Below are 22,924 nucleotides of genomic sequence, written 5' to 3'. Positions count from 1 at the left end.
TGGGACAACAATTGAATCAATAAAATACATTAAAAAAATAAAAAAATTCCACAATAAAAAAAAGAAACATGGCCCAAATGAAAGAGCAGATCAAAACTCAAAAAAAAAAAAAAAAAAAAAAAAAGACAAGAACTAAACAAAATGGAGGTGAGCAATTTATCTGGTGCACAATTCAAAACACTCTTTATAAGGATGCTCAAGGAACTTAGTACCTCAATAGCATAAAAAAGACTCAGTGCCTGAAGGAGTTGGGTGCTAGGGGGGAGGGAGCAAAGGGAGAAATACTAGGTCAACTGTAACAGCATAATCAATAAAATATAATTTAAGGATAATTGAAGGATATACTAATGGAAATAAAGAACAATTTAAAAGGAATCAACAGTAGAAGACATGAAGCCAAGAATGAAAGCTATGTTATGAAACATAAGGAAGCAAAAAACAACCAATGAGTACAAGAAAACAGGCATACAAAAAAAAAGGATAATGTATGGAGCGTCTGGGACAACTTTAAGCATACCAACATCCACACCATGGGAGTGCTAAAAGGAGAAGAGAAAGAGCAAGAAACTGGAAATCTATTTGAAAAAATAATGAAAGAAAACTTCCTTAATTTGGCAAATAGACATGCAAATCCAGGAAGTGCAGAGAGTCCCAAACAAGATGGACTCAAACAGGCCCACTCCAAGACACATCATAATTAAAATGCCAAAGGTTAAAGACAAAGAGGGAATCTTCGTAACAGCAAGAGAAAAGAAGTTAGTTACCTACACGGGAGTTCCCATAAGACTGTTAGCTGCTTCCTCAAAAGAATCTTTGCAGACTAGAAGGAACTGACAAGAAATATTCAAAGTCATGAAAAAGCAGGGACTTACAGCCAAGATTTCTCTACCCAGCAAAGATGTAATTTAGAATCAAAGGGCAGATGAAGAGCTTCTCAGACAAGATAAAACTAAGAGAATTCATCACCAGCAAACCATTATTATATGAAATGTTGAAGGGACTTATTTAAGAAAAGGAATATTAAAACTATGAACAATAAAATGAAAATAAACACAAACTAAGCAAACAAGAAGAACAGAAACAGAATCATGGGTATGGAGAGCATTTTGATGGTTGCCAGATGGGAGGGGAATTTGGTGGATTGGGTAAAGAGGTGAGGAGATTAAGAGGTACAAATTGGTAGGCACAGAATAGCCATGGGGGTGTAGAGTACAGCATAGGAAATGGAGTAGACAAAGAAGTTATACATATGACCCATTAAAAAAGGGGTACGGATTGCCTGAAGGAGTTGGGTGCTAGGGGGGAGGGAGCAAAGGGAGAAATACTAGGTCAACTGTAACAGCATAATCAATAAAATATAATTTAAGAGAAAGATATAATAGGCTAGTGCCTCCTAAATTTTGTACATCATGGCATACTTAGAAAATTATATTTGTACCAGACAGTGTAATAAATAGACAAAATTGTTCCAGGCAGAGGCAACTGGTCCTTGAGCTCTGCCCCTACCCCAGCTACACCCTGCCAATTCAAGGGCCAAGGGGAGTTATGTCTCAGATACACCTGCAACCCATTCCCCAATCTCCAGTGCGCCCAGGCACACACAAGTCCGGAAGCTCTTCAATACATTACATTGGTAATTTGTTGATCAGATAAGAACAGGATGTTCTGCTTATAATAACAATGGAAAGTATCTTTATCTTTGACCCTGTGTACACTATACTGGACACTCCCCGACGAATCCTGTTCCACACTGAGATAAAGGTGGCACCAACAAATAAAGGAGTTGCTAAAAATATTTCCATTATTTTAGCATAACCCCTTATTTAGAAACATGATTCTGTTCATTATGAACTATCTTCTCAGGGGTGAAGATAAAAGCTGTGAGAAGCAGACTTGCATAACTATCAAAGCAGAACCCAGAGACCATCTTGCCCAGGACTCATGTGTGTGCAGTCAGAAAATATTGGAACATGTCTGCTTTGAGGGGATGAAATGTCTTGACCTTGGCTTTGGCTGTCCCTCTCCTAACCCACCTCCATTCCTACCCCACCATCCACCAGCGCGACTTTCCAAAGGAATTCCATGGAGCAGAGTTTGGAAACCACCAATGTCTAATCCCCTTATTTTATAGTTCAGGCCCAAAGAGCTAAAGAGGAAAAATCTGATTTACTTAGGGAAAGAACTGTGATTAGAAATGTTAGGCAAGCAAATCAACTAGAGAATCTATCAGAAAAAAATCTATTCTAAATGGCAAATCTGTGTACTTAAAGTAAGTTTGCTCAGAGTGACGGTTGCCTGTAAGTGCTACGAGCAGTACAGACAGCTCCCTAACGCCACCAAACTGCACCTGAAAGGCTTACTCAGTCCAAGTCACGTGGAAGGCAAATTTTTGGTTTTCTTTTCACGTTGTTCAGCTTTCAAATACCCCACCCCACACAAAATACTCATTCCAGGAAAGAAACTGCTATTGATCCTACATCTCCCTGTGGATTTAGCATGTTGCTTCTCCTGGGGTTTGTTAATTACTAGGAAAAGACATTATGGGTTTTTTTCTGGCTGGTGACAGAATATTTGGGGTCTTTCCGAGCCCCTAAAAATTCCTTCACACTGACAACTAGTACCCAGTCTTTCCCCATTCAGCCATGAAGAAAATGTTTCTGCCCGGTGTTCACAAGCAAACTCTAGTCAACTGGCACATGAAATGATTCGACAGATGACTTGTAATAAATATAAAATGTACTACATAAACCTTGGCCTACATGATTTTTCTGATTTTCCATGATTTGAATGATTAAGAATGTTAAATTAATCTATTCTAGAAAAATTCATTTTTTATTCTAGGTGTTAGAAGATTTCTTTTTTGGATGATGATGATCCTTATAGTGTTAAATAAACCATGATATTTTGCTTAAATTTAATGAAATAAGCTTTTGCTGGGTGCCCTTCAATGCCAGGCACAGCGATGCTGATTTCACCCGAGGCAGTCTGGCACAGCACTGCCCTTCCAGCGAAGGGCTTCTCCTGTTTCCTAGGCATCTGTGTAATGCTTGGAATCCCCATGGCAGGCTGTTACAAATTACGAGATATAGAATGTTAAAGAACATGGTCTCCGTCATCCTCCCCTCCTCATCCTTTACAGATGAGGAAACAGGTGCAGGAAGTGTGATGAGAATGTCACACATCTTAGTGATGCACACTGGGGCTGGCCCGGGCCACAGACCTCCAATGCAGACGCAGCCGGTCCCTGATCTCTGCAGTGTAGCAGATCCCCACAGGGGCCATGGGCCATTACAACAGCAGCATTTTTGTTTATTAGCGCCTGTCAACACCCGTGACCCAGATGGAGCCAACAAGACGGGAAGTTCCGGTTGGCATGTGAATGAGGCTGGAGGAGCAGCCCTGCAGCCTGCCACTGATTCACCAGCTGATGAAAGTTTCAGGTATGGATCCCTGAAGGCCTGCCTCACAGGCTCCTACCTGCATGCTGAAGGAGTGAGTGAAAGCAAAAACATGGTTACAGCTTATTATTTGTCCTTGATTTCTATGGCATTGTTTCGTAGGAAGGTGCTACATTTTCTTTAATGATTAAATTATTTCATTTGGAAATAATTTGACCCTGTCTATTTCCTTGCACTTGTGATAGGGGACTCGATGGTTGGGAAATTTTAGCTTAAGGTAAAATTTGTAAGTCTAGCAAGTAATGCATATGTTAAAGCTTTTGCTTCAGAAACTACAGATAAGGCCTGTCCTGACTCCTGGGAAAACAGCTGACCTCCTGGGGCACTGCTAAAGATTGCCTCCTGGGGACAACTGGAGGCATCGGGGACTTTGTTTTCTGGGGAGAGATAGACCACCGGCCCCTGGGAAGAGCTAACTGCCCAGGACAGTAATGTTGCAGCTTCTTTCACCCAATGCTCCCTGAACCTCAAAGCCCTCACCGCACCTTGTTTATTCCTTGTATAAAAAGTCTGGCCTGGAAAGAGAAGGGAAGATTGTCTGCTAGGGTATGAACCCACTGTCTTCTTAGATCACCAGCCATCTGAATAAAGCGCCCATAAAGATTCTATCGCTGTCATTGCTTATTGGGTCTGGTAGTGACAGACACAGACAGCCCAAACGCCGGTGTCTTTTCTGGTTTCACATGGACTTGAAAAGGATTTCAGTGGCACTATTTTTAGGTTTGAAGCTCAGCTCACAAGCATTAAGGCATCAATGCTCAGGGACAATTCTTTTCCTTTTTAAAGACAGAAATTTTAAAAATCTTAAAATAAGTTCCGATACCTCAAGATGAGTGAAAGCCCTGTGCGGGGCGTGGGCAGTCTGTGCGCTGCCCTGGACACTGATGATGGGATCAGACACTGAGCCAGCCCTTTGTGGCTGGATGGCCAGCTCTTGGCCTGTGTTGCCCATTGGAACAGGAGTGCAAAGAAGAGATTAAAAAATGTTTCTGTATCATAAGCCCCTTTTGCGGTCTAGTGAAGCTGATTTTACTCAAAATAATATTTTCAAACATATAAAATAAAATGACAAGATTACGAAGAAAACTAATGATATCAATATACATATTTATAAAAACATTTTAAAATCATAAATTATGTGTGCTTTTTAATTAGGAATTACTCAAATTTCTAAACCAGGTTGAGTGTGAACAATGTTTCAGATATTTGTGAACAACTTTAAAATCATATAAAAATACATGTGACTTTTCTTGGCTACAAAGTCACAGACCCTTCAGTGGTGCTGGGTTGTTGCTTATATTAAAAATGGAAGGAAATTCTAAATTTCAGTTAGAAACCAGTACAAATAAAAAGATTATGTTTTTCCCAAGAAAATTCATGCAACCTACTGATTTCTATACAAGGATCTACTGGAGTAGACGGGTTGATAACTGTAGCTAAGCTAAGGCTTTCTGAATTAATTGTGTTCTGTGCAACCATGGAATGGCACTCATGAGAGGGACATCTTACAGGTGGATGAAGCTCCGGGTTCTTTTCTAAAACTACCAAAGTGTTTCATAAAGCATTCCTTTCCTTTATTTAATACAACCCATCTCCAGACTGCGGCCTTTTCTCGACACAGTACTGGTCCCCAGCGGCGGCTGGGGCTGCTCCGCGCATCGGGCTGAACACTTGGCGACGATGAAACAACTGCAAACAAGTAAAGATCACAAAGACCCCCCGGCTGCCGGGACAGCCACTTCCTGCTGACCCCCAGACTGCTTTTGGCGGCACTGGGCCCAGGGAGAGAACCTTCAAAGCCTCGGGCAAACGCAGGAGTCCCTGGGGCAGTGGTTCCGCGTAGGGTAAAGAACTCTTCAGCGTGTCAGGGAGAGGGCATTAAACCGACACAGAGATATGGGGGCAGTTGTCTTGGGGCTGCTCAGAAGAAAGCATTTCGCCCAGTTCCTGACCTAAAGGCAGCCTTAGAAGAGGATGTTAGGTTGTCAGTTCTTAAGTTTTCCTCTCTTCTCTCATTCTTCCCTTGGTCTTGACTTTCTTCTTTGGTGACTGTTGGTGCCGGGTTTTTGCCTCTACTTGTCCAGTCCCTGCCCCACTAACCACCACCACCTCCCCCACCCCCGCCCCGCTGCAGAAACATGATCAAAGTATCAATGGCAAGAAAGGCATTAATATTTCAGAAGGGAACAAATGCAAAGAGTGAAAAATAAACAGCAAATAAATAAATGATAAAAGGCTCTTTAAATGTTTCTGTAATGAAGATTGGAGGAAATTAAAAGGGGAGAGTTTCTTTCTTCAAATCTATATACAACCATATTGCTGATTTTTTTTTTAACATTAGACATTACTTTAGCATTAAAAAAGTTAGAGTAGGCAGAGGCTGTGACTACATTGTCACTATTAATATTACCAGTCATTACGACTTTACCTCATTCAGCTTATCCGATGCATGAACTCATTCTGTAGAACTGCAGTTACAGGTCCATCCTCTCTCAGCCTATGCTCTCTGCATCCATTGGACTTTTTCTATGGCTCTATTGCAGCCCTCATTGATCTGTTTTTCAACTTTTTTAAAAATAAAATACTTGAAAGACCCTTACTTCTGTTGCAACCAATTTTTGCTTCTTGGCACCATTTCTTAGGATAACACACGGATAATCTTTGATAACTGTATTTCCAAAGTAAATACGTCCTCCTCCCCTTTATTCAGTTGCTCCACATTTGCTAAGTTACATCTCTGCTATTGCTGCTACGGACTTCGGACGTCTTTGGACTTCTGGCCTGTCTCCTAGATTTGGTTACCCTCCCAGGGCTGAAAGAAACACACTGGTAAAGCTGTCTGAGAACCACTGCGGGGTGTACAGGATGGGGCGTCTCTTCTTCCTCCTCTGGGACTTGGCCATTCTTGACTCTCTGTGACAGGGGAAAATAGGCAAAAACCTTCCACCCTAAATTCCTTCTCAGAGCCTGAGATTGCTGCAGACATTCTGCGTGTTTGTGTATCTACTCCATGCATAATGTTGGCACCATTGGTGTACGTCTGTTTTCTACCATCTGCATGCAAATATGGTGCTGTACCCCCTTAAAGTTTTTCTAAGAATATGAGAATAAAAGATGACAATGACCTGCTCAGTCATTTGCGAGAAAGGGCAATTAAATCGAACCAGAGAAGAATCAGACTTTTGTCCCACAGCCAATATCTACACATGTCTAGTTCCTGAGCATCTCAAACTTTAAGTTAAAATACAATAGTACATAAGTCTACTCCTCAGCCCCTTTCTCACCCACAAAGAAGCAAACTACACCAAGGTACTCACTGAACAGTTTGCGAGTGGGTCCCTCATACTGAAATGTTTCTTGCTTCTGTCTTTTTAAGCTGTGCTCCAGCCTTCAGCTTTGGAGAGTCAGGACACTGCCCCAAGGTTGGGTGTGTCCTGGACTTCCTGGATTCAAAGGGCCTTGTCAAACACCCTGAGGAGGAAGTCCCACCCTGAACTTGCCTCCTGTTTATTTACTGAAATAGCAGAGAACTGCTCCGGGTCAGGAGAGCTGGTGTGAGACGGTGAGAAAGACTTCTGTAAATACTTCAAGGGCGTAATGCAGAGTCCTGAGCCCTGCAGCCTGTAGAAAAAGCTATAAAGTGTCCCCATAATTCAGGCACTCCCAGGGCTGATACATGTTCTCTTAGCTTGCTGTATTAACCACATTTTTAATTTTCTATATGGTATGATGCTTGGACATGTGGAGGCCTTTCGGACCTGGGAGGGCCTGTCCCTCCTACATTCAGCTAATTCCTAGAAGTAGCAAACAACTTGCCCTTGAGCACATCTTTGATATGCAAAGCAACCAATCCAGAGCCAGGACCCCCTCCCCCATCCTCTATCTAAAGCTCACACACCAAGTCAATATTTCCCTTGCCCTAAATCACCCCAGCACCTGGTTCCAATTAGGACCACACTTATATAACTATGATTATGATAGGAGAGTCAAATGTTGGAAAAATTTTAGTTTCAGGTAATAGCTAATAAGCTTAGTAATCAATGTGTGTAAAAAGCTGTTGTTTCAGGAACTGAAACTATGACCCAGGTGCCCTGACTCCAGGAGACCATAAGCACTTCCACCTTTGTGCCCCGGGAGGACTGCAAGCAGGCAAGGTGGCATCTGAGCCACCGTACTCCCTGGTGAGGTGCCCACTGCCCAGGACCCAGATGAAAGAATGCAGCAGCCTTTATCTGATTAACTTTCTTTTCCCCTGAATTTGAAACCCCATACCTACACGTTTCTTCTCCTTATAAAAAGTGTTGGTTTAAAACAGAATCAAAGACCGTCCATTAGGGTACAAACCCGCCGTCTTCTCAGATGGCCGGCCGCCTGAATAAAGTGCCTATGAAGACGCAGTCCCTGTCTCTGCTCAGTGGGTCTGGTAGGAGACAGGCAGCACCAGTGCCGGCTTTTCCAGTTTCAATTATCGTAGAAAATGTCTAGAAAAGGCTATTAAGGTGCAGGGTGCTGGGGGAAAGCCCCTCAACTGTAAGGTCAGGGTCAATTCCAAAGGACTGACATGCAGCCTTATTCGAAGCCATAGGGGCTTTAATAGAAGAAGCTTATATGGGCAAAGCCGCTGCTCCCAGTGGAGGCTGGCCCAGGAAGAACCCCCACCCCTCCCACTACGGGATCCCTTTTTAAAGGGGGTTAATAGAAGGCATTAATAACAAAACCAGCTGGCAGGTGGTTGTGTGGACCTCCCTAGAGAACAATAAATCACTAAGTTAAAAGGAAAGTTAAAAGATAATATCAGACAGTTACTACTGTCAACCTAAGAAACCTCTAAACCTATAAGAACTTTTATGAGGTTATTTGACCCAAACTAACAACAATTGCTAGGAGGCAAAATCTCAGTTAATTAAGAAAATGCTCCAGAGCATAGCAGTTGAGTACTTTATTTTATACATCAGAATCAAAGGAAAAAACAGAAGGGAGTTACACAAAAGCCACTGGTGATAGACTAGGGAAGTGGGAGAAAGGAAAAGGGTTGAGTGGAACCTCTGAAGTCAGATAGATAAAACGTAAAATGATAAACACACACTTTTACACAGGTGGGTATCGGATAATTAAGAGTTACAATTAAGATAATAACAATAACAATGAGGGGATTTATGGTCTTCCCCTTGTTCCCTGCCTGTGCTTTGAAGGGTCTGGAAAAGGAAGTTTGATGTTCCAAAGGTATGTTATCATCATAGATGCAAGCAGACAACAGACAGGCTCAATTAAGGTAAAGACTTACCTTTGTTAGGGAAAAATACTGACCTGGGACATGACTACCCGCATGAGTTTCTTTTAGTTGACAGGTTTTCATTTCAGACCATCCTCTGCAGTTACTTTCAGTGTCTGAGTTTGTGAGGCCACGGCACAGGCCTCCCCTGAGCTTGCTGGGTTTACTGTGTGGCCCCTTTTTCCTACGTTACACTCTATACATTCACTGACCTCCTTCCCGGGAGCATGATGTTCATCTCTGGGCAGCATTTGGTTTTTGGGGTAGTCAGCCAAGCATGAGGTTGCAGAGAGTTAAATAGTCAGAGCATTTAACATCTCCCAGACGCCTTTGCTGCTGGAGCCACAGTGTATCTCTAAAGTGAGTTCCCCCAAAGAGCATACATTAGCCCTCTCTGCGGCCTTGACTCAACCCAACTCTCACTCCTAGCCCACAAGGCCAAGAGGCTGAACTATTAAATTAAGTAGGATTTTCCCATGTTCACCCTCATATTATTTATTCACTCAAAAGGACTTAAACAGAACTAGAAGTCAGCTTTTGGAAACTTATTTTTTTATTGCTTTCTCTCCAGCTGTGCTGGTTCCAGTTATCAATCCTTAGATTTCCATCTAATGGCCTTCGTAACAGTCATTTGCTGGTTGTGGGTAGCCTTTCCCTGACTGGCAGAATCCTGAATCCAAAAAGAGCTCCATCAGCAGAGCCCAGTGGGGCACTTCAGAGCTGTCCAGATGGGCATGCTTCACTCATCTGCCTTGGCTCCATTCATCTGCCAGGATCCATTCGAAGTCTCTAGAAAAAACAAATGGAGGAGGGGGTGGTTAATAATCAGTAAAGAGAACTTGCCCTGCAACCAGGCTGCAGATGTTAGGGGTGGAATGACACCAGGATGTTACTGGAGATTGGATCTCAGTTCAGCAACTTCGGTACCAGGGTTGTGGCAAAGAAAGAATTCAGAGCCAAGACTCAAATACAAACAGAAGTTATTTAGAAAGTCACAGAGATAGAAGTGAGCCAGCTGGGCTGCATGGGCTCAGGAAACAAGTTACAGAAGCAAAAGAAGGGCCCTTGGAATTTAGGAGAAAGAAAGCAAGGATTATGCTCCTAGAAGAAAGGGAAGGGGAAAAGGCCTGGCATGCTTCAGAGAGAGCACGCAAGCTGTGAAAAGAAGAGGTTGGAGAAAGGTGCAGGCATGCTGGGGAGAGAGAGAGAGAACGAGAGCGAGCAATCACTGTGCTAGGTCCTCAGTCCTGAGGGTTTTCATCGCCTCTCTAAAGGCAGGGACCTTAGGGGAAGTCCCAGGGGAAGATCTCAATAGAATAGTCAACAGCTTTCCAGGTGTGTCCTTTCAGGGTCATGGCCTCCACTGATTGGTCAGCACTAGGGCAAGGGGTCATGAGTCATGGCCCCTGGTCCTGATGTCAGCCATGGCATCGCTCCTTCTGGCCTTGCTGACCTCAGAGGTTGTAGATAAATTGGGCCAGAGCCAGGGCCTCTCAGTGTCTTCCCCCTTCCGTTTGCTGCATTTCTTTTCAGTTCAGTGCCAACTCAGTTCAAAATGAAGAGATAGCCCTCCCTTGCCAGTTCCTACAAGAAATGTCATCACACCAAACTCACTATGGTGTCTGTGGCCCTCATGCAGACTGGTAGGACATTTTTCCACATTTACTCCTCACGCGTGTCTCTCCCGGCAGGCTGACTAGCTTTCCCGCAGGCCTCCTGGACCCCTGCTCGGTGAAAATATCTCCATCTCATTGAAGTATCCCTTTCACAGGCTGCGGAAAGGGCAGCAGGGTGTCCTGGCTCCATCTGGACTGAGAATTAAAGCCGGGTTACTTGTTGAGCTTCTCAGAAGGGTGTTTGCATGCAGAAAATGTTTTGAGTTTAGAGGTCAGAAAGGGGGCTGTATCGCTTATCTCTTGTCACAAAATGCTATATATTAAACAGAAAACCCAGTGGTTTGAAATGACATATACTTCATTTAATTCACAAGTCTGTGGTTAAGCTGGATGGCTCTTCTGGTCTTCCTGGTCTCACTTATGTGAAAAAGCAGGTCATGTCTACAGCTCTGCTGATTTTGGCTCAGCTTGGGAGGGAGGACAGGTCTTCTGGGCTCTGCTAGGCAGGTGGTTGATTATGGACTGAAGTACTTTTTTTTTTTTTATCAGCCATCAGTCTAACGCAGGCTGTTCTCGGCTTGGCAGAGGAGCCAAGAGAGCACGTGGAAGTCAGGCTTGGAAATGACCTACTATCACTATAGCTGCATTCAGCAGATCAAAGCCAGTCAGTTGCAGGCCAGCCCAGATTCAAGGATGGGGGAAGGCTCCACTCCTTAATGGAGGGAGCTGATAAAAGGGCTGAAAGGAGGCAGAGAATTGGAACTGGTTTTACATTCAGTCCATTACAATGACCAGTCAATATTTGTTCTTGAGTGGCTATAGAGATAAGGGAGAAAGGACACTGGAGGTGGGGGGGGGGGAGGCTGATACATGTCATCCTCTCCCTTTCCCCAGTTCAGCTTCAGGGGACACATTCAGAACTTCAGCAAGATTGAAGTTAGGGAGAAAAATAAGAGGAGTTAAATTCACCGAGAGTCTACAGATTTGGAGATAAGGTCATTCTCCTCTCTGACTCCACGCCCCATCTTATACACAGTCTGCCAAAGAGCATAACAAAGGACACCTTGAGGTGGAGGGAAGAGGAGGAAAGGAGCAGAGCAGGTTCTCTAAGGTGCCTCCAGCACCTAAGGCTGTGGCTGGCAAGGGCACCTTGGCAAGGAGACCTTGGCAAGGAGACCAGAGCAGGCCAACCTGAGTAAATTTGTCCTTGCCCATGTAAGAACACCCCAAGCCCCCTGACTCCCAGAAATGGTCCAGGGAGCCCAGGAGAAGAAAGCTGAGTTCCTGTGTAAGCAAGGGGGAGAAGGACCTTGTATTTTCAGAAGTAATGTTAATATTCCCTTGTTGGTACCTACAGGTTGACGAGAACTATATGTAGGGAAGTATCTCAAAGAAGGTACGCTATACATGTTTTCTAAAAAAGTTGGTGCCCAAGGCATCCTTCTGAGTTCTCTGTCCTCAGGCTTGTCTCTGGCATATGTTTCTGGCCCGTACTCATTCACAGGCTTTTTTCCAGCCCAGACCTCCAGCTTGAGTTACTGTCTGACCTCTCTGATCCCAATCTTCCTGTTTCCTTTCCCAGTTTATGCTCAGCATTTGCCTTCTTGGCATGGCCTCTCTGCAGAAAGAAAACCTGCAATGGACTTCCTGGGGTCTGGCCTGGAAGCCACTCCACTGCACCCTACCCATCCTATTTTGGGCAGCCTCCAAGGGAGTCAATGACATGAGTACACATTTGTTAAATGCTTATGAGGGGGTGTTAGGTATTGGTAAGTTAGTAAGAAACAGGAGCCCAAATGTAATAGAGGTTAAGGGCAATTCAAAACCTGGCTTGGAAATTTCTTTAGTAGCCAAAAGATGCAAAGAATTGGAAACAGCACATGGATTAAATCCCTATGTATTAAATGGGGATCTAATTAAATACCTTATGGTAACACGGGCTCACATTTAGAGGACTTACTATCTGCCAGGTGCTATTCTAAGTTTTGTAATAAATATTAAATTCTTTAATCACTATAACAGTCATTTAAGGTAGATATATATTATTTTTATCCTTATCATACACACGGGGAAACTGAGGCACGGGGTGGTTAAGTGACTCACGAGGTCATGGGACTGGTAGCGGCATAGTTGGGATTCACCTGACTCCAGTGCTTCTGTGTTTGATTATGATGCTGTCCTGCTACCTAACCCAGACAATGGGGTACAAAACACCCCGAAATGATTCAGTGACACGTATTGACTTAAAAACACATTGCAGGAGGATAAGTATGGTTCCAGTTTGGTTCATGTATATGAAAAAAGAGATCTAGATGTTAGGCTGGAGTCGCTCAAGAAACCAGATGGACGCGGCGAGCTAAGGAGCAGGGTTTATTAACGGGGAATAAGAGGAAAAGTGGAGTCCACCTAGGGAAGTTGGGACTTGGGGGGGAAAGTGGAGAAAGTGGGGCCAACCAAGGGAGGTTAGGACTCGCTCCGTTGTTCTGAGGGCAGGGTTTTTAAGAGCAAAAACCCGTGAAGGGTAACTGGGTGGGGTGTCAGAGTCTGAGTGGCTAGAGCTGGTTGCTGAGTGCTGTTTCTGCTGACCGTTGTTCTTGATACATCTTGTCAGGCTCATCTTGTTATGCCAGATAGGCCGACTTAGCCGGGCATTTGTTTGTCCTGGGGAGGGTCGGCAGGCAGTTTCCCAGGCTACAGTTCCGCATGGTACAGTTTTCCCGCCTGGTGATTTCCCATTCCTGCTAGGCCTGCCCAGGTCTGTCACTAGACACTTACTCACCAGGCAGACAACGGTGCACCTCTGAAGGTTGGGGTTATGGAGGATTCCCTTTCTAGGACACATATTGCTGTGTAATTTTAATATTTGAAAAAATATGTGTTGTTTTAGAAACCAGAGAAGACAAAAGTTTTAAAAGAATAACAGTTATGCTAACTAACTTTTAGAAGGGAAAACTGGCAAGTAAAATGCCTACAATAGGCTTTCTTCATATCGCGCGGACTTTGTCCTTCTGCCTCTATGTGGTCTAGCTGACTGTTTTGAAATCTCTGATGTCCAGCTTTTGTCATTTTCCCTGGACACAGTAAGTACACTCCGCCTTTATTCTGCTATCTATTACACATGCCTCTTTTGATTTATTTATCCCATTATGTTGAAATCACTTATTTAATGGTCTGCCTCCCACACTACTCAGTGAGCTCTGCAAAGTACCTGGAGCAGAGTAAATGTTCAATAAATAATTGTTTTCATTAGACTGGATTCAATACCACTGAGAAAATGACCCCAGTAGCTGGCTCCTCTCCACTGACAAGACTGGGAACGCTGTTTATGGGTAGGCCTGGATCCTCAGCTCTCAGGAAGCAGAGTTCCGAACACTGAGTGTAGATAAGTGTGACCTACAGGACAGGAACTCTAAAACGGGAAATGGCTCAAATGCACTTGGGAGTCCCTGACACTCTGATTGAAAAGGGCCTTGACAAGAAGGAAACTGAGAAGGAATCAAAAGAGTCCCAAGAGACCCCTCAGGGAACTTGCTTGGAGATTTGTTGGTTAAGGAGATGAACAGATGAAGTAAAAAGAGCCTTGGGACCAAGGATAAAAATCAGAGAGTGGTCTAACGCTAAGAATAAATTTGGGAAAGTCTAAAATGAGCCAAGTTCTGCAAAGTTTGCCAAACACATCTAAGAGAATTTTCACTCTATTGAAAGCACGAGAAATGTAAAGGGACAGCACCTGGGCTTGGGACTGCACCGCGCTCTGAGGCCGGGGTGAGCAGGGGGGCTTTGCGAGGCTGCAGGGTTCCACCGGGGAGCGGCTGCACTTTCCTCCCAGGACAAGCTGTGACGCGGTGGACACATCCTGACACATCTTCCATCTCACTTCCGAGTCCCGGATGAAGTCTGGCCCTTGGCCTGTTACACCTGGCGGGGGACCAGCACCGCCTCTGTGCCGCGTCCAGCTAGTGAGAGTCGATTTACAGACGCGACGTAACTTCCACCAATCACCCTCAGAGGGAAATGTAGACCGAATCTCACGGCAGGTCAATTACTTCTTAGTTTTAGTCGCTGGTTGTTGCAGTAATTAGTTTCCTTAATTTTCATATCTCTCCAAAGCTGGAAGATATATTTCTAAAGCCTTGGCTTAATGCATAGACATGTATATGTATATGTATATGTATATGTGTATGTATATGTGTATGTGTATGTATATGTATATATTTTAAATGTACCTTTGCCCAAAGCCTCAGGATGGAAAAAACCTAATTTAGAAGCACTAATGGGTATTTTAAACAGTAGCAGGAACAGTGGGGGCATAGGCAGATATCATTATTGTTAATAGCCAGCCCAATTTGTAGCATCTAAAGTAACTTTCATGCTGTTTGTACTAATTATATTGTGGTTTTTAAAATTTCACAAAATTAGCTTTTTGCCACTTTCTGCATCATAAAAATTACCTAATTTTTAAATCAAAGTCCAAATGGCCATAATTAACTTTGGGCTGAATTTTCACTGTGCACATCCAAGGTTCATACACATTAATTTACAATCTCCAGGTGTTAATGGAGAATAAAACTGAAATCCAATAGATTAATTTGCATAAAACAGATTAACATAAATTTACTTTTCCCAAATGAGCCCTGGGAAACAAAGACTAATGGGCAACTAATTAACATGAAGTCACCCCACAGCCATGATCTATGGCTTTAACTAAGAATAAGGATATTTTACAAATACAGCTTAGTCCAAATTACATATTTTCATTTGATCTCCTATATTAATATTCATGTGCCATTACTTATATTTTCTAAGCTCATCTAGGATAAGTCTTAGGGATTTTAATTAAAATGCAAACTAGAATGTGTAGTACAGAATTACTTTAGTCACCAGGCAAAATATGACCTTGGCATTTTTGCGTATGTAAATAAAGTGCCACCGCAGGATTTATTTGCCTTTTTCACCTTGGTTATACTTCCATGTTATAAATAATTGACTTGCAGTTATTTACTATAAACCATTGCCATGATATGGAGAGGGAATCTCGGAGAGAAAGTAAACAAATGGTTGTCTATCATAGTTCTTCAGCAGCTGGAACTGAGGAGTTGGGGGGCTGGGCACGGGAAGGAGAGGAGCTCTCTCTTCTCTCTATTTCCTTTTGCATTGTGGGATTTTGTATGATGTGCTCGATCACCTTTTCAAAAACATAAACTAACTTGTTTTTGAAAGCCATTGCACACCTTTGCCCATTAAGGCCCACAGCATGTAGAGCCTCTTTACTAGCCCACCAGCCAGCCCTCTGTGTGCGTATTCAAAGTCTTCCCTTCTTGTCTTCTTACTCAAATTATTAACCCCTTAGTCAGCTTTCTCACGACTCTCGGGTAAGGTTCTCTGGAAGAATCTTTTTTTTTTCTTCCATTTTGCCCCTCTGTAACATTTCGCACAACTGATAACTTATTGGTGTCGGTTCATTCATTCTCTCACTTCAGTGAGGTTGTAGGTGGAGTCATCTTTGATCTAGGCTGCTGATTTTCAACGGCTGTGCCCCAAGAATTTTTAAAACCTGCAGTACCTGACTATTTAGTCAGGAGCACTGACCTCTTTTCCCTTCGATCGCCAAGTTAAAAAATGACAACAGCCAACACAATAATTACATCCGGTGTGTATGAATCAGAATAATCAAAAAATAATCTATATTTTTTGTCAGATAGGCAAAAAATTAACATATTTTTTGGTGTGCTGCAGAATTTTATTAATTCATTTATGTGTGCCATGAGAGGGAAAGGGCTTAAAATCGCTGATCTAGGCATTATGAGGGTTACAACAGTGAACCAGCCCACTTCTTCCAAGGAGCTCAGTGTGATGAGGGGGGTTAATTACCCTGTGATAGATTACATAAATGGAGTCTTTACAGAATTGTGATGAGAATTCCAAAGAGGCACCCCGCTCAGCCTGGTGGGGGGAGGGGGGAATGCCAGCAAACGGCAAGAGATGGTCCCACTTGCTGAGGCCTGAAGGGCACATATTAATTGTCCGTGTGTAAGAGGGCGTGTGTTGGTGTATTCAGAGAATTATAAATCCCTCAAGCATGCCTTGAGCACAGAGTTTGTCTGGGACCTTATAGTTAATTAAGCTGGAGGCACAGAGGCCACACACAGAAAGCTGTGGGTGCTAAGTTGTAACTTTTAGCCAAATGTAACTGAAGCCACATAGGGGCCTTTTTTAATGTAACATTTTGAGCACATTTGAGATATTTAGATGTGCATTTTAGGCTGATCACTGTCAACAGTGTGAAAACTCTAGGGGGCGGGGCTGAGATAAGACTCACCAAGGGTGGGAGCCTGGTGCCAGGACCTGGGAGACCAATAGTGAGGCCTTAATAAGGTGAAGAGGAAGGGGTAGAGTTTTAACGTGGAGCTAGGGACCTGGCGATGGCTTGGGTAGGGAGTAAACAATGAAGGAGGGGGAGGATCTAGGGTGAAGTCCAGGTTTCTGGTATCCTCTTAAGATCCCCTTCCCCGTGGCCTCCACGGGAGACACCACAGGGCTGGAATTAATAGTATAAGCTTCAGAGTGTGAAAAATGTGGGTTCAAAAATTGGCTACACTCTATACCAGTTTGGGAGAAAAGTTCTCAATTCCTTTAAGGTTCAGTTTCCTGCTACGTAAAATGGAAGAAATAATAACGCATACCTTATAACACATTGTACATAGTAAAGATACAGTAAGCACTAGCTGCCATTATCACTGCTACCATCAATGTAAATTTTTTGCATGATAAATCAAGGCATTATTAAAGATGATTATATACAAAATATTGAAAACTACAACTACAATAACAAAAACTTATAAAAGCTAACATGAGTATTCTGTTCACCAAACAATTTTTATAATAGCTAGCATATTTTCTTCTTTCACCAAATTTCCCTTCAGTAGGCTGAGGCATTTTGTAACCCTTTACTGCGCTTGGAATTCAAAGGTGGCATTTTCATTAAAAAAAAATAGGCCTCACGACATCTAAACATGTGACTGTTTCACTTGAGACATTATTAGGGCTTTGAAAACAAACACATATTTATTTAAAAATTATCTCAAAGTTAGAAATTGCAAGTTTGGTACACAAAATTTCTCTCACGCCTTAATATTTTAGTGTGTATTTCCTAGAAACAGGGAATTCCTCCAACAAAACCACAATATAACCATCAAAAGCAGGAAATGAATATGAATTTATTACTACTGTTTTCAGCTCAGTTCTGCCAAGTGTCCTGATTATGTTCTCCCGGAGACAGGTCCCATTCAGAACCATGCACCGCAGTGGGCTGTCACGCCCCTTCAGTCTCCGCTCTGGAACGGTTGTCAGTTGTTCCTTGACTCTCATGCCGTTACCATATTTGAAGATCAGCAGTTAAGTATTTTGTAGAATGCCTTTCAATTTGCATTTAGCTGGTACTTGCTTATGAGTGGATTCGGGTTATGCACCTCTGGCAGAATGTTACTTTCTGACTGCAGCCAGTCTCGCGACCTGCGGTTTCATTTGTCCCAGGACTGAGGGTGTTTACTTGATGGTGTCTGCGAAGCTGTGAAATTACTGCTTTTGCCTTGCAGTTGATAAATATTCGCTGGGGATGTAACTTGAAGCTATGCTAACACTTCGTTCCTCATCAAACTTTCAGTTTACTCATTGTTTTTTAAAAAAGATTTTATTTATTTAGTTTTAGAGAGGGGAAGGGAGGGAGAAAGAGAGGGAGAGAAACATCAATGTGTGGTTGCCTCTTGTGCACCCCCTCCTGGGGACCTGGCCCACAACCCAGGCATGTGCCCTGACTGGGAATCAAACTGGTGACCCTTTGGTTTGCAGGTCGGTGCTCAATCCACTGAGCCACACCAGCCAGGGCTCACTTATTAATTTGAATGAACTCCCTGTTTTCCCATTTTATTCAGTATATTATGACTTGGTATATGATACAATTTTGGTGCACAAAATGTCTTAGATTTGGTCTGTGAGAGCCATTTCAACTTTGTTCTGTGTCCTTACACCATTTTCCCATCAATTGTGAGCACCTTCTTGCTTTCTGGTCCAAGATGTTCCATTCCAGCCTGCGCTTTCCTGCCTCAGCATCCCCTCAAGGAGCCCTGGGTCATTTTAGTGGAGAATGGATTTAGGATGGGTTTAGAACGAAGAGCTGGGGTCCTACATGTTCTTATTAGGGAGTCACTGATTGTAGGCCCTGAAGTGGACAGCTAGGGAATGTATATATGAATGCACTCACTCACACATGCACAGATACACACATGCATCTATATTTTGATATCTATCTATATATTGGAAACCACAAGTTCATATATATACCTATAAGTTTAATTCAATATTACACAGTTCATTCAGTTTTCTCTCCCTCCATATTTGTAATTCTCTTTTCTAACAATGAGAAACTGGCTTTCATTACTCTTAATATGTTTACAAATTTGACCCGTCCCCCTCCCTGTGGCCACATCCGCGCTGTAGCCACTCTGACTTCCTCTCGCTGCCCCTCTGCAGAGACACCCTCGTCATCCTCCTCGGACTCGATACCTCATGCTGGGCCCCCCTGCATGGACACACTCTGCACCCCACCCTGATTCTCCTTGCTGTGCTGTCCTCTGCAGATGCCTCCACAAGCCAATTTGGCCTCTGATACCCCACTCTGGGCAAATATGACTCCCTCATCTGGCATGGACATCCATCCATCCAAGGCTTTGGGACTGGAGGGTTCAAGAAGAGAAAAGAAGGAAAGGAAGAAAGAAAGAGGAAGAAGAATAGGTCATCATTATCATCAACATTATTGTATTTCTTCCTATCTTCGTTATCACTGTGCTCTTTGCTGGCTTATCTTCTTCCTCACATCCCTCAAAAGTGGGCATTGCCCAAGGTCTGCTTTAGTAGGAAATAGAGAAATGACTCAGAGATCAGATTAAGTTTTCTGCTTACCTGCTTTCTGACTCTGGACCTTGGCATGGTTCTCCTCTTTGTGCATCTGTCTCCTTATCTGAAAAAAAAAAAAAAAGGAAAAAATAGTGGAACCTATTTTCATTCCCATCTTTCTAATTTTTGGTTAGACACTTCCAAATGAATGGGCTCTCATCAGTTCAATTGCTAAATGTAAAAATCAGCTCATTTTCCCTCTTCCAAAACTTTTTCATCTTCTTGAAGCTCTTATTTCTGTAAATAAATACATTCATTCTACAAGCATTTATTGAGTGCCTAGTACGTAGCAAACGTGGTGGCTAATAATTGTTATAAAAGGCAAAGGCTCTGCCTTCAAGATGCTTACAATCAAGTGGAGATGAGAATGATACACACTCTTATGGAGTGAAATGGCTGTACCTTTTCTTCTCTAGAAAGCACTGCATGCCAAGAGACTAAAGCTTTCCGGGATGAGGTGTTCCTATGTCAGTGTTGAAGGTCAGACAAGAGTTAGCTAGTGGAGAAGAGGGAAGAGGCCTTCGAGGCAGAGTAAGCCGCATGGCCAAGGTACTGGAGACATAACCTGGTGTGGTGCATTCTGAGACCGTGGCCTTGAGCGTGGGGTTGAGAGAGGCCACGGTGAAAGAGAAGGATGGAGTGGGAAATGACAGGGGCGGGCCACCAGAGCCAGGGCAGGTGGCTATACCATGCCCTTCATCTCAAACGCCCTTTGTCTTCTAACTTGACTCCTCCAAATTCTCCTCCTTTTTGGCTTTCTCCTTGAAACATTTTGTCACCTGATCCTGAAGTGACTTCTCTCTTTTCTGAACTTTTCTAGCAATTACTATACTAACAATATATATATGATGATGATGATGAAGTCTTATATCTGTGGAGTTATTACTGTTTTCAGAAACCTTTTACCTTTATCACTAAGTTTGATCTGCATAATGGAACAAGCACCACTTCTCTCAGAGCTACCTTCACCCATTGAAATAACTGCTGCTGCGCCGTGCCTAACTAGACCGAAACTTCCAGGTCAGCAGTTTTGCCTCTGACTTATTTATAATGGCCCTTACAGTGCCTCACAGAATGTCTCAGAGAGCTGGTGCCGAATACCTGTTTTGACTATTTTAATGTGCATTTTGTTGAATTCATTAACATTGTGGTTCTCTGTTTTTAGCTAGCAGTGTATCAGCTGTTTTATACATTCTGAGAGATGACTTGCAAATGATATAACTAAGAAATGAAATGATATAACTGTGAGTATAGTATGTCAGGACTCTTTTCTATGAACCATTTAGCACTCTCAACTAAGAGAAACAAAGAGATACTAATTACTCTTAAAAATTCTAAGGATCATTTTGAACTCATTTTTGGTGATATGACTCCACATGGCCTGGCACCCTACACGTCACTTGCTTGTTGGCTTCACTGAATAGTGACTATTATCCCAGGTCAGCAAATGTAACAGGAGCAAAGAGCTTAATCCTGGTGAATTTAATTAACTGCTAGGACTCAAAAAAAGCAGGACTGGTCATTACCCTGTCCTTTCCTACCACCTCCTCACTCTGCAGCACTCCATCCCTTACCCACTCCTAAGAGAATTTCCCTCTGAGACTTTCAGCCTATTTTTTTTAATCCTCACTTGGGGATATGTTTATTGATTTGAGAGATTTGAGAGAGAGAGAGGGAGGGAGGTGGGGGGAGAGAGAGAGAGAGATGTAAGAGAAACACTGATTGGTTGCCTCCCATATGCTCCCTGACAGGGGACTGACCCCATGACCTAGGCATATGCCCTGACCAGAAATGAAACCCACAACCCACTGGTGCACCAACCAACTGAGCCACCTGGCCAAGGCTTCAGCTTATTCTAAAATGCAGACCTCTCAAGAAGTAGCTCCATGACCCGTGTATCTTCCATCTTTCTAGTCTGCAATGTGTTTAATTTTTGAACTGGTGGAGTTGATTCCTTTTAAACCTGCCTTCTGGGTTGTAAATTTGCCCTTGCAAGCTCCCTGGGAGTTAGGTTGGGGAAGGAGGTGTGTGCTCTGTTAACTGGAGTGATGCGCTGAACTTGGAAAACCAAGTCGATCATCGATGTGTTGGATTTATCCAGGGTCTTCCCTAAGAAAGGCCCCCGATGCAGCTGACAGCACTAAACAGTATGATATTAAGGAGAGGGAAAATGGGGTAAAAACAACCGGGGTAAAAATCCGAGATCTAAGGGAAAGTTAAAGGAGGCAGATAAGAAAAAAGAATTGGAGAATTCAGATGCAGCCGAAGTCTGGATAGCCCAAGTCTTCAGAAGTGCAAACGTTCGAAGAAGCCTAATATATCAGGAAGATGTGCATAAGCTCTGCAACCACTCAGGGCTAGCGGCAAATCTCAACTCCACTGCTTGCCGACTGGGCGACACAAGGCACACACCTCTTTGAGCCATAGTTTCAAAGACATGTCTATAAGTTATGGGTGCCATAGTGTGCTGGTATGTGTTTAACAACTGGCCCGTTCAGTAAACAAACAAAAAAACCCTGATCTGCAGTTTTTGCAGTTTCCATACAGCGAGTACTCCCACAATGGCTAATTTCCAGCTACCAATGTATTGTCGCTGAACAGAGTTGGGAAGGAATGCACAGTAGTACACACTTATAAAATATTTCCATCATGCAATACACTAGGTGTAACTATCTCAAAAGTGCAGATGATGGCAAAGTGTGAAAAAATAATCAGAAGAGATATTTTTGAGTATAATGTTTTTAAATATAATTTTAAATCATAAGTATCTAATTTTTAATAATGGTCATTTAATAGCATCTTGCAAAATATCACAAAACTTAAGAATCCATCTCAGTCGAGCTTTGTTCAGGCAGAACTTAGTGTTCTAGTGTAGTGGGCTGTGGGGTCAATGTCAATGCATTAACAACATACGCTGCATGAAGTGCCTTTAAACAGAAGCACACGTAAACCAGGGTTATGTATTAATCGGTATATATAATGATGAAAGTGTTGTGACCAGAGGCTCGTAGGAACCTAACCCTGTATTTTTTCTTGGAGCCATGGTTCATGGTCATTTTACAGAACATCACTGCTGTGGATAAGAAGGGTGGAGTTGTATCCACCTTTTAGGGGATGGCTTGATTGAGCTACTTCTGCACTTAGCACATTGCCTGGCACCCAGTAGGATAGCTTTAAGAGGTTCGTCTCTTCTTCATCTCACCTTCCCTTCGCTGGATAGTGCTTTGCCAATCCAGGCAGGGTCTCAGATGCAACCAGAAGTTGTAGAACCTACAAAGCAAGTATTGGTATTGTTGGATGCTCGCCTCCTCCAGAGAGGTGCTTGGGAAATTGCAACCATCCATCAATTCACAGTCCTATAGATAGATGCCTTTGAACTTCACAAAGAAAGGGGCTAACAGTACCAACAACAACAAAGAAACTATATTTAGTCAGGAAGTTTGCCCTTCTCCCTAAGGTTCCCTGGGCTGATAATTGCCAATTTGTCATATTTTTTTCAAGTTACTTTCCTTGAAGTAACTTGGAGGCTCTTCCTCTCCTGGGTCTCAGCATCATCACAGCAAAACCTACCTTCATTCTCTGTCCTGACTTACATTGTTAACTGTGGGTTGAGGCCTCAGTAATGC

General features: G+C 43.1%; 1 protein-coding gene and 1 long non-coding RNA gene across 7 annotated transcripts in view; both read right to left on the bottom strand.

Annotated features, from left to right (window-relative positions):
- The window catches only part of NOSTRIN (nitric oxide synthase trafficking), a 60,394-nt gene extending 53,460 nt beyond the window's left edge, over positions 1–6,934 (bottom strand). For 5 of the 6 annotated variants that reach the window (XM_024579894.3, XM_024579895.3, XM_045187448.2 and 2 more), the window contains exon 1: positions 6,776–6,934. In XM_024579894.3, the coding sequence (XP_024435662.3) occupies positions 6,776–6,802 (27 nt within the window). In that variant the 5' untranslated portion in view covers positions 6,803–6,934. Of the gene's footprint in view, positions 1–5,886; positions 6,724–6,775 lie in introns of those variants that run through there. The other variant, XM_053918755.2, reaches the window with a different exon arrangement.
- Positions 6,935–8,407: 1,473 nt separating this feature from the next.
- LOC123478656 (uncharacterized) lies at positions 8,408–22,570 on the bottom strand. Its single transcript, XR_006653931.3, has 3 exons — positions 22,501–22,570; positions 19,305–19,362; positions 8,408–9,519 (listed from the first exon to the last, which is right to left on the bottom strand). It is a non-coding gene; the product is annotated as an uncharacterized lncRNA (long non-coding RNA).
- Positions 22,571–22,924: the final 354 nt, after the last annotated feature.

This window comes from Desmodus rotundus, chromosome 2 (genome assembly GCF_022682495.2).
Source record: "Desmodus rotundus isolate HL8 chromosome 2, HLdesRot8A.1, whole genome shotgun sequence".
Taxonomy (NCBI): Eukaryota; Metazoa; Chordata; class Mammalia; order Chiroptera; family Phyllostomidae; genus Desmodus; species Desmodus rotundus.
This window is presented reverse-complemented; position numbering and strand designations above follow the sequence as displayed.